Source organism: Aegilops tauschii, chromosome 5, assembly GCF_002575655.3.
Source record: "Aegilops tauschii subsp. strangulata cultivar AL8/78 chromosome 5, Aet v6.0, whole genome shotgun sequence".
Classification (NCBI taxonomy): Eukaryota; Viridiplantae; Streptophyta; class Magnoliopsida; order Poales; family Poaceae; genus Aegilops; species Aegilops tauschii.
In genome coordinates, this window is record NC_053039.3 from 463,762,288 (window position 1) to 463,779,406 (window position 17,119).

The 17,119-nt window shown below is 50.9% G+C and overlaps 1 protein-coding gene across 1 annotated transcript; it reads left to right on the top strand.

Annotated features, from left to right (window-relative positions):
• The first annotated feature begins 11,007 nt into the window (after window positions 1-11,007).
• LOC123494086 (uncharacterized) lies at window positions 11,008-14,074 on the top strand. Its single transcript, XM_045228719.2, has 2 exons — window positions 11,008-11,451; window positions 13,587-14,074. The coding sequence occupies exons 1-2, from the start codon at window positions 11,095-11,097 to the stop codon at window positions 13,923-13,925; spliced, it is 696 nt and encodes a 231-aa protein (XP_045084654.2). The 5' UTR covers window positions 11,008-11,094; the 3' UTR covers window positions 13,926-14,074.
• Window positions 14,075-17,119: the final 3,045 nt, after the last annotated feature.

Consider the following 17,119-nt stretch of genomic DNA (forward strand, 5'->3'; position numbering starts at 1 on the left):
AAATGTTAGAAGTGGCGCACGGAGCGTGTGGTGCACCATTACTAGTTAAAACTAGTAATGGCGCACTGTGCCCTGGTGCGCCATTAATAGTTTTGGAAAAAAATTGCTAGTAATGGCGCACCGTGTGTCTGGTGCGCCATTAGTAATGAGGACACTAATGGCGCACCTGTATCTGGTGCGCCACTACTATATAGCAGTGGCGCACCATATACATGGTGCGCCATTAATGTCCATATTAGCTATAGCCCTTTTCCTAGTAGTGTGAGTGTTCCTTGTCTTCACAAAGATCTGCATGCCACCATGGAGGTGCCTCCCGAGCCCTGGCCCAACGTGATGTTGGAGACCGTGGGCTCAAGGGTGGCTCGCTCTGTTGGTGTGGGGCTAGCTGCCCCGGCAAGGGTCTTGCCAGGGTTGCTGGGGCTGCCCCGGCAAGGGTCTTGCCGGGGGAACCTGCTTCGTCCCTCTGCTCTTTGTGGTCTTGGTCTTGGCGTCGCTCTGATTATCTTGGGCTTCGGTCTTACCTTGGCTCACCTCCCCTGTTCTACTTGGTGTGACCGCGGGTGCGGCTCCGACTGCCCGTGCACAGGTAAAGGGGTACAAAAGTGTGCCCCTCTTTTTGTACACCGACATGAGCCCTCGGGCCTGGGCCACACATAAGCGCGACATGTTGTTGGGCCAGGCCCAAAACGGTGCGCGGGCAGGCGGGGCAGTTTTTACCGTGGTAAAACTTTTCGCGCGCTGCGCTTCCCACGACCCGCGCGCACGGCGCGGCGTGGAGGGGTGTGTGTGACGTGGGCAGCATGCGTGGGGCGGTTTCCACACGCATGCGTCACATCGCAGTAAAGAGGCGGCTCGCGCCTTCCTCGTAAAAAGAGGGAGGCGTGGAGGCGCGGCTCATTTACTGAACGGGGCCGGGTCGCGGTCTTCAAGGCGTCCACTCCCCACGATCACGGGGTGGGGAGAGGTCACTTCACCCGTCCCCTCGGTTCTGCATGTCCGCCACGCGTCCTTCATGCGCCTGGGGTGGCAAGCGGTGGAGGCGGGAAACCGGGCCGTCGCTGGTTGGGGCAGCGGGTCGGTCCTGATTCCCTGCGCCTCTGGTGGCTGGATTGGCCGAGCGGGGTGGCCGAGCCCCGACCCCGCCCCTTTATAAAGAGGGGGAAGGGGGATGGCGTCCCGCACTCTTCTGTCATCTATCTCCTCTCGCTTCTGCTCCTTCCTTTCATTCTCCATGGAGAAGGGGAATCCTGGTCCCTCGACGGTGGCTGCGAGGGTCGCCGCCCGACAGCGCGTCCCTCCTCCTCCTGAGCCCGCGGTGGTGGAACCGGCTGCGAGGGGAAGGGGGAGGGGGTGAGGCCATGGCCGAGGCCGGGGCAGAGGTCGTGGTTCTTGGGGAAGAGGAGGACGGGGCGGCGCGCCGGCTTTGCCTCCGCCAATGATGCCTTTTCCAATGGAAGGCCACGTCGGAGACCAGCCCCGCAAGTTCTTCATCAGGCTTCGCCGGCCTCCGCGTCGCCGTCTTCGTCTTCCCTCCCCGTTTGCTCAAGAGATGGAGCGTGACCCGCCCCAATCCCTCAGACTGCACATGAGGGGTTGTGGGAATGGGGGCACGCGGGTCGACGTCGACTTCCCGACTCCTCGGGTCATGTACCTCCGTCGTGGGTGGAGGACGTTCGCTCGCATCCACAGCCTGACGGCGGGGCTCGTCCACTAATTCAAATTAATGGAGGACGGTCTGCTCTCCGTCAAGGTCTTCGGAGACTTCGGGACTCGCCTGAAGTGCTGCGTGGAGAGCTCCTCCGATGGAGATTCCGATGATGGAAGCTCTTCCTCGAGCGAAAGTGATGAGGGGGACAGCGGGGCAGATGACGGGGATGAGTCCGGCTAGGCGTCGGACGCCCCACGCCTGGGCGGGTGCGGCAGCAACAGCATCTGCACCTGGCCACTCCTCCGGCAGAGTTTCGCCGGGGGTGGTGCCAGCTCCTTGAACTTCTCGGGGCCGTCTCCTTGGGTGGCTGGCATCGGGAGGCTGCGAAAGAGGAAGAGGGCGGGTGTCAAGGCCGTCAACTCGGAGTACGCGGGCATCGACGCCTTCGTCGCGTACTGCCGGTCCTGCCGCCTCGTCTTCCAGCTCCTTTCCCGGCACCGTCATCACCGGCCCACCTGTGGGCAGCCACCGAGGTTTTCTCTTGGAGCTTTCTGCTGCTCGTAGCTTGCCTAGGCGCCCCTTTTGCCCTCTCGCCTCCTTGACCTGCCTCCTGAGGAGAGGGACAAGAAAGGGATCACGGGCATCTTATCTCTTTTTTAATCTGTAAGCCTTCGGGCCTTGTTAAATTTAAAGCTTGTAATCCCCCTTGTTCATGTTTTTCATTCCGTACGGACTGTACCTGTGTGGGATGCTTTTAATGAAAAAGGGATGTTTGCCGGGTTTTTCGTTCGTGGGTAGACCCCGCGACAAGGAGCGAATCCTTGTTACAATTTAAGATAAACGTTTTCACCCGGCAACAGGCCTTGCCGTCCCCTCATACTTCGCTCGACCATTCTCGCGCTCTTGGCGGAGGCAGGGATGAAGCGGGCTTAGGCTCCTTGTTCTACTTCCTTGCCACCGCGACTACAACCAAATCCGGGCCCAGGAGATAATCCTGGGGTATAGAAAAGGGGAGCACGGTGGCCTAGAAATAAAACGAGGTTTCACATATCCTAGTTCCATTCCGAAATGCATGATAGAGGATGAAAGAATTATCTGGATCTGCGCCCCCCGGCAGCCTTGTCTTGCCGCGGTTGGACCCTTGCGCTTGCAGCCCCCGGCAACTCTGGTTTGCCGGGGCCGGGACGCCTGTCCGTTTCCTTTCTTCCAAGTAGGTCAGCAGAAGTGCTCATGTGCCCTGCGAACCAAAGGAGGACAGAAAAGAAATAGATAGACGCGCACTCGACCTCTAGGCTAGGGGTTAGTCGCCGATAAGCACTATCAACCCTAACCAAGAAAGAGACTCGACCTAGCATGCATGCTATCATTTAGGGCGCCAACGCTTCATTTATTTATGCTCAGGGTCTGCGCCTGGCTTTGTACAAAGGGTTACATGCCTTGCCGGCAAAGCTTGTACAAAAGGTGGCTTGCCGGGAGGCCTGGCAAGCCGTGCCTTATGGGTAAAACTTGCGAAGATGCTCGATGTTCAAGGAGTTTCTCACTGGGACAGCATCTTCGGTCTCCAGGCGGACTGCGCCGGGCCTGGTGACTCGTATTACCCGATAAGGGCCTTCCCACTTTGGCGTCAACTTGTTGGAATTCTTGGCCGACTGAACGCGCCGAAGAACAAGGTCGCCTTCCTTAAAGCTTCGGGCATGAACCTTGCGGCTATGGTAGCGGCACAAGGCTTGCTGGTAGCGCGCTGCTCTCACAGCCGCCCGAAGAGGATCTTCCTCAAGGAGCGTCGCGTCATCTTGGCGCAACTGCTCTTGCTCAAGCTCACCATAAGCGAGCACTCGAGGTGACCCGTATATGAGTTCCGTGGGGAGAACTGCTTCTGCCCCGTATACCAGGGCAAAAGGTGTCTGGCTGGTGGCTCGATTTGGCGTCGTCCTGATCGACCAAAGAACCGCCGGCAATTCATCAATCCAGCGCCTTCCGCTCTTGCGCAGCTTGTCAAAAGTCTTTGTCCTTAGGGCTCGCAACACTTCAACATTTGCCCTCTCTGCTTGGCCGTTGCTCCGTGCATGTGCCACGGAAGCAAAACAGACCTTGCTGTCGAGGTCTTGAATGTATTGCATGAAGGTGTGGCTTGTGAACTGCGTGCCGTTGTCGGTGATGACTCTGTTTGGTACACCAAAACGGCAGACCAGTCCCTTGAAAAACTTGACAGCTGACTGAGCAGTCACCTTTCTCACTACTTCCACCTCCGGCCACTTTGTGAACTTGTGGATCGCAACGTACAAGTACTCAAAGCCACCGACAGCGCGGGGGAAAGGGCCCAGTATATCGAGCCCCCAGACCGAGAATGGCCAGGAGAGAGGGATTGTTTGAAGGGCTTGAGCTGGTTGATGAAGCTTCTTTGAATGGAACTGACACGCTTCACACTTGGTTACTAGTGTCGTCGCATCCTGGAGGGCGGTGGGCCAGAAGAAACCTTGCCGGAACACCTTTCCGGCAAGGGGCCTCGACCCTATGTGGGAGCCACATATGCCTCCATGTATCTCCGCCAACAGCTCCAGTCCTTCCTCCCGGGGGATGCACTTCAATTTCACGCCGTGTGGCCTTGTCCTGTACAGGACGTCATCGATGAACTGGTACAGGGCGGACCGACGGGCTACTTTCTCCGCTTCTTCCTGTTCCTCAGGAAGCTCCCCTATTTGGAGGAATTGGACGGTATGCTGCGCCCATGCCGGAGCCTGGGGCTCGACGGCAAGGACCAAAGGCATCTCTCCCGCCATGGGAGCGGCCGTCTCTACGGCTAGGGCTTGACGCCCTGCCGGAGCCAGTCGCTCTTGGGCAGGCTCAGCGTCCGCGGCAGCACCCTTGCCGGTGGCCCCAGGGGGCTCGGTAGGAAAGTACTTGCCAGGACCTGACTTCCTCCGCTTGTTCTGCCCTGTTGATGGTTCGACGGATGGTTGAGTTAAACGGAGCAAAAAGGTACCTGGTTCCACAGGTAGCTTGAATGCGGCACGCTTCGACAGGTAATTGGCGATGTCCTTCTCCATTCGGGGGACGTGCTCCGCTTGGATACCGTCAAAGCGTTCCTCCAGCTTCCTCACCTCATCTACGTAAGCCTCCATCAATGGGCTCTGATAATCCTTGTTGACCTGTCTGACAACGAGCTGCGAGTCACCCCTGACGATGAGCTTCTTAACCCCGAGGTCTGCCGCGATCCTGAGACCGACAAGCAATCCTTCATACTCAGCAGTGTTGTTGGTGGACATCTCCCTGGGAAAGTGCATCTGGACCACGTACTTGAGGTGCTCTCCGGTGGGTGCGACGAGCAGCACACCGGTACCGGCGCCTTGCAGCAAGAAAGCCCCATCAAAGTACATGATCCAGTCGCGGTCTGCTTCCTTGCCGGGGAGAGTGGTCTCCTGGATTTCTTCGTCAGGCGTCGAGGTCCATTCTGCAATGAACTCCACCAAGACTCTGCTCTGGATTGTCGAGGTACTCTCAAACTTTAAACCAAAGCTTGACAATTCCAAGGCCCATTCCACAATCCTTCCGGTCGCATCTGGGTTATGCAGTATCCGTTGCAATGGGAGGCGGGTGACGACAGTGATCTCGTCGGCTTGGAAGTAATGACGCAGCTTCCTCGAGGCCATAAGGAGGCCGAAGAGCAATTTTTGCACACCGGAATACCTCGACCTAGCTCCCTGCAAGAGGCAGCTGACAAAGTAAACCGGGTGCTGCGTCATCTTCTTCTTCCGCGCCACCTCACTCGACTGCACGGGCACTGCCTCGATTGCATCAGACTCTGCCGGGGGCCGCGCCTTGCCGGCACCAGGCCCTGCTGGGGGAATCTTTGGCTTGCCATCCACTGGCTCCGCCGCCGTCACTGCCCCCTTGTCGACCTCCCTCCGTGCCACCAGTGCGGCGCTGACCACTTGATTCATCGCCGCCAGATATAGCAGCAACGGCTCTTGTGGTTTAGGCGCAACCAGTATCGGCATGGAGGAAAGGTATTTCTTCAGATCCTGCAATGCTGCCTCGGCTTCTGGGGTCCACTCCATTCGGCCTGCCTTCTTCAAGATTTTGAAGAAAGGAAGGGCGCACTCGGCGGACTTGGAGATGAATCGGCTCATGGCGGCGACGCAGCCGGTGAGCCCACGCACATCCTTGATCCGCCTGGGGGCCTCAATCTGCTCAATAGCCTTGATTTTGTCTGGATTTGCCTCGATCCTGCGCTGCGACACAAAGAACCCGAGAAGCTTGCCGGACGGAACACCAAAGACACACTTCTCAGGGTTCAGCTTGAGGTTGATCTTGCGTAGGTTGGAAAATGTCTCTTCCAGATCTTGCACAAGAGTTGGCCCGTCCTTGGTTTTGACCACTATGTCATCCATGTATGCCTCCATATTTCTATGGAGTTGAGGTTAAAAACCAATTTGGACTGCTCTTGCAAACGTCGAGCCGGTACTCTTCAACCCGAAAGGCATCCGTAAAAAGCAATACGTACCATATGGGGTGATGAATGCTGTCTTTTCTTCATCCTCTCTTTTCATGAAGATTCGGTGGTAGCCCGAGTAGCCGTCGAGGAATGATAACAGATTACACCCGGCCGTGGAGTCAACAATCTGGTTGATGCGCAGCAATGGGAAGGGGTCCTTAGGACAAGCCTTATTAATATCTGTGTAGTCAATACACAGCCTCCACTTCCCATTCGCCTTGCGCACCACTACCGGATTGGCCAACCACGTCGGGTGGAGCAGTCCTCTCACCAAACCCGCCGCTTCCAACTTCCTGATCTCCTCTGTGATGAACTCCTGCCTCTCCAGAGCCTGCTTTCTGACCTTCTGCTTGACGGGCTGCGCATGAGGGCAGACAGCTAGGTGGTGCTCAATCACCTCCCTGGGAACACCGGGGATGTCGGATGCTCGCCATGCAAGCACGTCGACATTCGCCCGCAGGAAGGTGACGAGCGTGCCTTCCTATTTGCTGTCGAGGGTGGAGCCTATGGTGAAGGCCCCTCTCGTGCCATCCTCCCTGGCGGACACCTTCTTGGTCTGCGGTGGCTCGGCTCTGGATTTCCTGCCTTTGCCGGTAGAGCTCTCTGGTACGTCCTCGACGGTAGCACAACACTCTGAGGAGGTGCACTTGCCGGAGTGGGTGCGAGAGGTCTTGCCGGGCTTCTTCTCCCCCCCGGGCCTTCAGCGGAAGGAGCAGGCGCCTTGACGGCAGCTGCTGCAACTGCTTCCCGGTAGAGTTGGTCGGCGCAGATCAGCGCGTCCTTCTTGTTGGAGGGGACGGAGATGATGGTCAACGGCCCGGGCATCTTTAGCATGTTGTAGGCATAGTGTGATGCTGCCACGAACTTGGCTAGTGCCGGGCGGCCGAGGATCCCATTGTAGGGCAAGGGGATCTCGGCCACGTCGAAGATGATCCTCTCCGTTCTGTAGTTCAACTCCCCTCCAAACGTCACGGGCAATGTGACCTTCCCCTTCGGCTGGCTCCTCCCCGGATTGGCCCCTTGAAACGTGCCCGTTTCCTCGAGGTCTCCATCAGGGATTTAAAATCTTTTGATCACGACAGGCGAGATCAGGTTCAGGCCGGCCCCGCCGTCAACCAACATCTTGTTCACCCTGAGGTTCCGTATCGTTGGTGAGACCAACAATGGCAAACACCCGACCGCGGTCATGCGGTCAGGGTGGTCCTCGGCGTCGAAGATGAGGGGCGTGCTGGACCACTTCAGCGGCTTCTGAGCGTCGAACAACGGCTTCGCTGCTGTAATCTCACGCGTCCACTGGTTGAGCTGGCGGTGAGAAGTATGCAGCGAGGCGCCGCCATCGACGCACATGGACTCCGTAGCCTTTTGGAACCCTTGCTCGCCGGACTCGTCGTCCTCGTCGTGATCATCGTCTTCTTGTTTCTTGTCACGGCCCCGGGCGGGCCTCTCTTGCTGGTTGTCCTTGCCGGGATGGCTTCCTTGGCCGCCACGCTTCTTGCCGGATCCCCCAGCACCGCCCTGGTCCTTCTCCTTGTCCCGCCTCTCGTACTCAGCCTTTTGCTTCTCAGCAAGCAGCTCGACTTGTTGGCTGTTCTGGAGGTCGTGGCCCTTGGTGCGGTGGATCTTGCAGTATTGCTTGCCGGAGCTTCCTGGCTTGTCGGCAGCCGCCAAGGCCTGGCAGCCGGCGCACCCGGCAATCTCCTTGCCGGGGGCGTCTGCCTTGACCTTCTTGCCAACGCCGGTGTCGTCAGATCCTTCAACGGCAAGCACGGCCTTGCCTTTGCGTTTCCTGTTGGGACGCTGGCCCTTCTTCGTCGGGATGGTGGCGTCTTCATCGGCAGAGTCGGTTTTCGCACCGGCATCTTCGCCAGGGTACTTCCTTCCCTCTTCAGCCCGGGCGCACCTATCGGACAGAACGTAGAGCTCGGCCACATCCTTAACCTTGGTCATCGCCAGCTCTTCGCGCATCTTGCGGTTGCGCATGTTCTGGTGGAACGCGCTGATCACAACGGCGGGGTGAACGTCGGGGATGTTGTACTGCACCCGGCTGAATCTCTGGATGTACTTGCGCAGGGTTTCCCCTTCCTTCTAGGGAATGATATGCAAGTCACTGGCCTGGCCATGAGCTTGGTGGCCTCCTGTGAAGGCGCCAACGAACTCATGGCACAGATCCGACCAAGAAGAAATGGAATCCACCGGCAAGTGTATCAACCAGGACATAACATTGGGCTTCAGTGCCAGCGGAAAATAGTTGGCAAGCACCTTGTCGTCGCGAGCTCCAGCAGCCTGCATCGCGATGGTGTAGATGCTGAGGAACTCGGACGGATGGGTCTTGCCAGTGTACTTCTCGCCGACGTCGGGCTTTAACGTGCGGTGGGACGGCCACTAGAACTGCCGCAGCTCACGGGTGAAGGCCGGGCAGCCCACCTCGTAAGGTAGGCCGTCGGAGCCCCCGGTGCTGGGTGGTCCATAGCGGGTCCTGCCCGCTTGTCCGACTGGCGGCGTGTTTCGCGCCGGCGCTCGACGGTGGTCCGAGCGTCTTCGTGAGCTCGTTCCCGAAGAACCTGGCACTGGTCGCGGAGGGTCCGCGGGTCGGACGACGCTATGGAAATATTATCACAAGCGTCGTCATGATGGGCCGACGCCCGCGGCGGCTGGCGAGGAGGAGGAGAGTGCATGTTGGCCACAGCTCCCCCGGTCCTCCCAGTGCCAGCATGTGGTCCCTGCCGGCCGCGGATCGTCTTTGTTGGCGATGGCGACGAGGCGATGTCGACACGGTGCTTCCTCCATTCTACACAGAACATGTTGAACTCTAAGTTGAATTGTATGCTACCATAGTACAATACAAAGATCATACATATAATAAATCATAGTGACAACCTAAAATGCAAGGCCTATTAAATCTGTTTACTATCATCTACCTAACAAAGCAATGCCAATGACAATGGCAATGCCAGTATCATCTACCTAATAAATCCCAATGAGATCCAATCCAATGTCAGTACTACATACTATAGTGAAGAACGGATGAATTATTTTGATTTATTTTTTCACACATAGGGCCTCATTTTGATTTGAACAGGGCCTCTCTTTTCCCTGGTACGTCTCAGATCCTACACTACGACATCCATCAATCTATCAAAGAACCATCATATCCATCAACAAATCATCTACCGCATGTATCAAGTAAAATTTCCGGATCAGATCCGCGCCCGGAGGGAGACGCATGCGGTTTGGGAAGGGAAGAAGATTCGCGAGGGGGATGAGGGGAGATCTCACCAACTTGCCGGAGTTGGCGGCGGCCGCACAGATCCGGCGGCGAAGAGAGGCGGCGTCGGGAGCTGGCGGCGGCGGCGCTTGTCGAGAAGGGGACGAAGAAGTTGAAAATGATGTGGAGTACTAGGTGCACTTAGCCAAATGTGGTACATGTGGTGGCGCGTTTGTGTGGATGACAAGGGGACCCCACGTGTCGGTACCCATAGAAAAAAATTTGGCATTTCCAACTGCCTCACGGGGATTCGAACTAGGGCCATGCGGGTGTGTGGTAAAGGGTCTAACCAGTTCGGCTGATGCAGTGTGTTCGGTTGAACCAATTTGCCTCTCCTTAAGACATTTATCCAGACACAGACACACGAAAAAAACCATGCACCGAGGCTGTGCTCCATGTGTGGCATAAGTGGTCCTGTGAAGCTGCAACTAGGACCAATGTTGATATATGTTGTTATTAGCTAGGGTACCAACACTATATAATGGCTTATGTGATCCTTGCTAGTAAAAAACCATTATCCATGTTGGCCCAAGTGGCACATTTTAGTGCAACGTGTCAATAATGGTGCATTTGGCCCTTATGGCATCCGTGAGTCCAAAGAGACCATGATTAGTGAAAACACATGAAGATTGCTACATGACGGGCCGTTGGCGTGTCTTGGTATGCACTGTGCGTGCGATGTGACTACGAAAAGTTGTTGCATGTCGAGACGTAGTTTATCGGTGCATGTGGATCCTATAGACTTATTTGTTCCTTGTTTGTGGGCATGGTGCGTGTTGGCCCAAGTGACATGTGTCAGTGCATTGTGACATCTATTGGTGCATCTGGCCCTGATACCAATTATTTGTGCAAAGATATCAAGATTGATACATGTCGATCCATTGTTGCATCTTGGAGTGGAATGTGACTAGAAGAATTGGTGAATGATTTGGACCCCTTATGGCATGTATCAATCTAATGAGACCAATGTTGTTGCATGTTGGTCAAGATGGTATCGACACGTGCAGTGTGAATATTACTGGTATATGCCCGTCATTATAGCTCTGTGTGTCGAAGGAGAACAAGTTTGGTGCATGCTCTTGTGTGCCAAGATGTTATGTGGGAACTAAAAAAGCTGTCAATAGTTCATTTTTGTGGGCCCAGAAACAATGAGAATTATTTCTGGAGTACCTATTTGTAAATTTTGCACAGTTCTAGCTGGGTGCTGATGTGGAATGTGTTTTTTCCCGCGGTGCACTTACAAACTAGACTCACTTGTCACAAATCATGCTAACCCACCCAAAATGGCGGATTAGACCTAGCTGCAACAAATTACCCCAATATGTGTTCTTTTGTGCAACAAACCTGTAAAGTAGGTGTTCTATGCAAAAGTAACACCAAAAGTAGGTAATTTGTGCAATTTCCTCGCTAAACCACAGGTCAAAAAATAAAAATATACAAATTCATGACAAATATTAAATGAAAGCGGTTGGGGCGTGCACGAGCGCACGACGCCACACGTCTAGCCTCGGTAACTCCAAACGTCCACCCCCACACGCCAAATAAAGGCCGCCTCCCCCACCCCCGTCTCCCCCACCCCCACCCCTGCTGCTTTTCTTCCCCAAATCAGCAAAAACCCTCTCCTCTCACCTCGAACCAACCTCCTACGAGCCAGCAACCACCTCCCTTGCCCTTCGTCGTCGGAAGATGAACGCCGGCCGTGAAGACGCGGCGGTGGAGAAGGACGCGGCGGTAGAAGCAGTGGAGAAGCCTGCTGTGGTCATTGCCGCCGCGGTTGGCGCGGCCGAGGGCGCCGTCGCGGCGACGGGAGGCGGTGCACCATCTGCTGCGACTGCTCCGGCCGCCGTCGCAGCGGTCAAGCCTGCGGTCGGGGAGCAGGTGGAGGAGGAGGTGGCGGTGGATCTGGAGGAGCAGAGGCTCAAGCGGAAGCGCGAGCAGTACGAGCTCATCGACAAGAGCTACGAGGAGGCCCACCTCGACGCTCAAGAAGTGCAGGACGAGGCCGTTGAGTTCGACGAGGAGGTCGACGACGAGCTCTCGGAGGTACTACTCTGTTCTGTTCTATTCTCCTACTCTGTTTTTGGGGTTTTCTCCCTTGGGGTTTTCTCCTGAATTGCATGCAGCACGGATTAGATTTCGTCCAGATAGGTTATGTTTCTTGATCTCTCCCTTAGGGTTAGGATTAGTACTAGTTGTTTCGTACATTTGGAAGGAAACCCCTTCAATCTGAAACCTGGCATGGAACAGTAGTCATGTAGGCCTAAAATCCCCATGTGCGTGCAACAGTAGTCATAATCAGTTCTGCTATAGAAAACGGTGTATTTTTAGGTATCACCTCTTTGATTCGTACGATTTCCAAAACGCAGGAATAGGGAAAGCGTGGGATTAGAGTGGCATGTCATCTTGAATCCTACAGGATTGTATGAGTGTTTGATTGTGCATACTAAAAACGTAGGATTCTTTCAGACAGGTCTGAGTGGATGGAAAATTTCCTACAAATTTGTTTATTTAATGACAGTCAATAAGAGGATCAATGATTAATATCTAGAACATGAAAAGTTGACATGCAACAGTAAATATTTATCAACATTGCTTGAGCTTCTATAAATGGTAACTTTTTAAACATGTACTCTGGAAACAACTTTGAATATTTGCTGTTGGATGAAGCCAATCCAACGGTGGACAGATGGGAAATCCCAGCATTTTTGGCCATTCAATATCTTATTTACTACAAAAGAAAAATTCCAAGCATGCGTACTATATAGAATATTCCATTTGTAAGCTCAAGCATTATGCTACCTATGCACAAACAACCACATAGCACTATGTTTCTCCTGGTAGTACAACCCCTGTTTAAATGAGTACAACCCCTGTTACAACTATGCTCTGTTCCTCAATTGTGCAACCCATTATCTGGTTTTGCTATTCATGAAAATATGCTCCATTCTTCAATAGTGGCAACCCATTATCTGGTTTTGGTATGCGTGAAACTGGGCCACATCTTCGAGTCATGCATCTGGTCAGTACTGATGCATGCAGTAACAATTTACGGCCACTGTCTGCCATTAACAACAAACATGGATTAGTTCTTCTCTTACACAAATCAATCCATGAAACTATGCCACATCAGTAATCATGCATGCCAAGTCCATGCAACAGTACATTTCTAGCAACAAGATTTTCTATTGCATTCTTACTATATAGAATTTTCCATTACTAAGCGTAATCATAATGCTCCATATGCACAAAGCTGATACCACATTTTCTCCTTTCTTATAGAATCTTTCTTACCTTAACAGTGCAAAAAATTTCTATCTGCTTCATGATTTCCATATAATGAAGTGGACTATGCATCTTATTTTCAATCTGATTACCAAATCTGTTGAGACCTAGTAAACAGTACATTTATTTAGTTGTCAGAAAAACTGGTTTATTTTATGAAAATCATGAAGCCATACAGCTATATTGTGAAGACATTTTCTGATTGTAGTCAGTAATTCATTGCAGAGTTTCTTATGTACGCACCCTATGTAATTATTACCAACAAGGATGAGTAATTAAAGCCATAATTTCTTATGTTCGCAACCGATGTACCTCAATCCAAAATTTCTCTTTTTTATACATAATTCATGACCTCATTCATATGTTTTGTTGTCTTCAAAATATCAAGTGAGGGCAATCTTTTGTTTGTTGATGCGGTAGTTTTACTTTGTAGTATGTACTCATCTAGTTTGAATATCATTAAATTAGATATTTTCTATTATCTCTTTATGATAAAACCAGATCATACAACATATTGTTGCAAGAAATGGCAAGAAATGATCATGTTTTTGGAATTATCTATTTTCAGTATGAACTAAAATATGTGCTTGAATGCAGTAAAGTGATTTGTTCATACCGTAAAACCTGAACACTTTAGTTAATTGTCAACTTAGATTGTACAAATAGGAGTACTTTAGAGGGGAGAACAGCTACGCATGCAAAGCAAAGAAAAAAGAACAAGAAAGATAACTAATAATACATAAACATATATTGCAATACATGAGGTACATGTTGTGTGAATCATTTGATTGATCATATTTTTGTATTCCTACTTTAGGAATGTACTTGATACTCTTACGAAATGCTACATTTCTATATTCCTAATCTGACATAGCTGTCGATCAACTAACACACAGGAAGATGACGAAGACGTGGATGATAGTAAGGAGAGCAGGGACAGCAAGAGCCGCTACGTCCCCAGGAGGCTGCGGAATGGGGAAATCCCATACCGCAGCGGATACAACAGGCTCTACGGCAACATAGCCTGCCCCTTCTGCTGCGCGATTATCAAGAGCGACTACAACAGCCTGATCATCCATGGCACCTATATCGGCCGTGGTAATGGGAGGAACCGCAAGCCCCACGTCCGGGCTAAACATGCCGCTTTTGGTGCCTTCCTCAGGAAGTACGCGAAGGGGCATCTGCCATTCTACCTCCCGAGGCCTCCTCGTCCGGCCAAGATGCTGAGGATCTGATGCGCTGCTTGGTTGTTACTGCTGGCCCACCCTAGTTAAGACTGTTTTTATGTTATGGTTGTCGTGTGATACTTCTGCCCTACCGTACTGCTTGAACTTATGCGCCGTCTATCTTTTGGGTTCTGACTGTTTAACATGCTATGTTTAAGTGTTTGGTAGTACATTGCTCATTTCTGGTAATGGCCAACTTCCAATGCTACGTGCTTAGGTACATGCTAACAATAATAAACATGGTTTTCTGAAGCAGCAGTGCCAATTTGTACATGATAGGCGCCTAATTAAGCGTCTACCCCGTTCTAATAAGCGTCGTTGCTTCATTAAACTATTGTTTATCTTGTTAGCACCTACCCTAAGTGCATTGCGGTCAACCTTGCCTAATACCTCCACTATGGTGATATATGGTACATATATGTTATGACTCTAACTGAAGATGCTAATGCTATATCTTGCACTGAATTTGGTATGTTTAGAAATAATGACATTCAAGTTATTTCTATGGACAGTTAAACCATTATAAATGAGCTTGTATTAATAGCTGCCAAAAGTAGAGCACACAAATGTTTGCCAGGAGTACATACTGCCATTTGAAGCAAAACAAATGAGCATGCATTAGTAATTGCCAGAAATGTAGCATGCACATGATTGCCAAAAGTACCTATTGCCACTTTTTGACATGCACTTAGGTTGTACTATAAGATATTGCCAAAAGTACATCATGCAAATGATTGGCAGAATGACCTATTGGCAGTTCAGCCAAAAGAACTGAGCATGCATCCCTAATTGCCAAAATTACATAATGTTCGTGATTGCCAAAAATATGTACTGCGACAGCAGAGATTGCTATATTGTGGTATGTTATCATACCCTACTTTTTACGGTCTTAGCTGGTGTTAGCAAGCCATCTTTCACCGCTCGTCGATGCACGTTTGATAAAGTTCAATCACCAAATCGTAAATGACAAATGTATCATAAGTAGTGCTAACTACAGTGCTACCCAGTACGTACCTAAACTACCATTTCGTTAACTTGAATGGGCTCGATATAGCTTGTGATGGCTTGCGTGATCGTCTTGACATCGAAGAAGCCACTTGTTTAGCAATGGTCTTGCTATCAAATTTCACTCTGAGCTCTTCCATACTTTTTGTTTTTTTAGCTTGCACTTCATCGACAAGCTTCCTCGGGCGTCCACGTCCTCTCCGCTTTTTTGGGGAGCTCGGGGTGTCGGGATCCTTTGGGGAGCTCGACGTGTCTGACATCTTGCACTCAACAGTACCGATAATTTCTTGGACATCGTCTTCTGAACCCATAGGTTGCGATGCAACGTGGGCTCCATACGTCTCCGCCTGTAAAGTAGACATGAGTGCATTCGGTAGCGTCAAGACACATATGAATAAAATAAAATATTCGTGCTTTTTCGCTAACCGTTATGGGGTACTTGTATGTTTCCATGCGAAGACTGTTGCAATCTGAACGCAGCAAGCTTGAAACTATTTTCCAGCTAAATATATCTATCTGTGACTACATTTGATAAGCGACACATATGTCAGCACAGCGTTCAGTCATAAGATATTCTACAAGAAAATATAGTGTTTGGCTCACCTGCTCCACTTTGTCGGTAAATACTTCACCGTTCCATGTCAACATGTACTTCAGTGTGAAAAACGCACATGAATGCCTGTAGTGTTTAGTTTAGGTTTTAGTAAACTTGGACGTGTCGGCAAGGAATAATTTAGGAGGTCGTACGTACCCGTCATTCTGTTGCGGTATGTCGTCATAGCGTACTACTTCCCAGTCGGTAAATTTGATGGGCTTAGCTGGTGTTACCAAGCCATCCTTCACCGCTTCGTCCATGCAGGTCTGAATCGCCTCCACCTAGCATAATACGAGTATTACGAAGGGTTACGGTGATTTGGGAGTTCATGTGCCATGCGACAGTAAAGAGGCAGCAAGATAAAGCTTACAAGAGCAGTTTCCTTGGACTCGTCAAACTGACTTTTCAAGGAGTTTAGGACTTGAATCTCTTCTTTGTCGAAATTGAACACCATTGCCATCCAGTGGTTATCATTCACATTCAACGGGATGTGGACCTGCCGTAACGTCAAAGAGGACTCATTCCATGGAATAATGTATATAAGGTAACAATTATGGTTCGGGGGACCCCTGAAATATTTCATCTACACTATCTATTACGATATATGAAAGTGAGGCAAACGGTTACCTTCCGGCGTCCTACAAATTTATTTGCAATACGCTGAACCCACGAGCTTCCATGGCCCTTTGGAATAACCCCTTTTGTTTGTAAAAGCTTTCTGGTTTCATTGGGGGATATGACTGAGGTAGTATCAGTCTCAACTCCGCTGATGTGAGCATACGCCATAATAACCTGCAAAATTTGTAATCATATAATGATGTGCCAACAGTTCAAATAGTTGATGTACAATGGAGTACAAGGGGCTTACATCACCATAGATGTATTTTTTATCATAAATTGGCTTTAGTTGTTCCGCTCTTAGGGGAATGTCTCCGATTTGAACGACTTCAACAGGGCCGTGTGTTCCCTGGATGAAAATGGCTGCCTCTTTGTCCTCAGCGGTGAGCACGTAATCATTTTCAAACAGAGGCTTCATCGGTGTGATTCGAGGATCGTCCTTGTTTGGCAGGATGTATATGGCACTTGGTGTAGGAGTCGAAGTACGTGGCGTGGATGCGTCGAACTTAGGAGTCGCCATGAAGGGATCACTGCACACATTGACTTGTTCCTACAACAACAAAAATGGTCAATTATAATTAGTTTGGTAATACTACTTATGTGGCGGGCCATAATTATTACCTCGATGCCTGCTTTCTGTGACTCGGATTGTCGGCTGACTTTACTTTTGTTTTTTAATTCCTGTAACAATTATAACAATAATGAATATGGAGGACCATATTCGTAACAATAAAAAATGCACAACATGACATACCTCCAGTTCCCTCCTTAAGTCCTTAATTTCATCCTCGAGCAGTGAGAGCCTAGGATTACTGCCAGATTTACTCTTAATGTCGATTAACTCTTCGCTCAGGGTGAGGAATTTCGCGTCAAATCTATGCTGAAATTCCATTAACTGTCTGCCTATCTTCTTTTCTTGCTCAGCACAGCGTGCATTCAGGGATGCAACTATCATTTCCACCTGTGCAAACCAAATAACACCCCG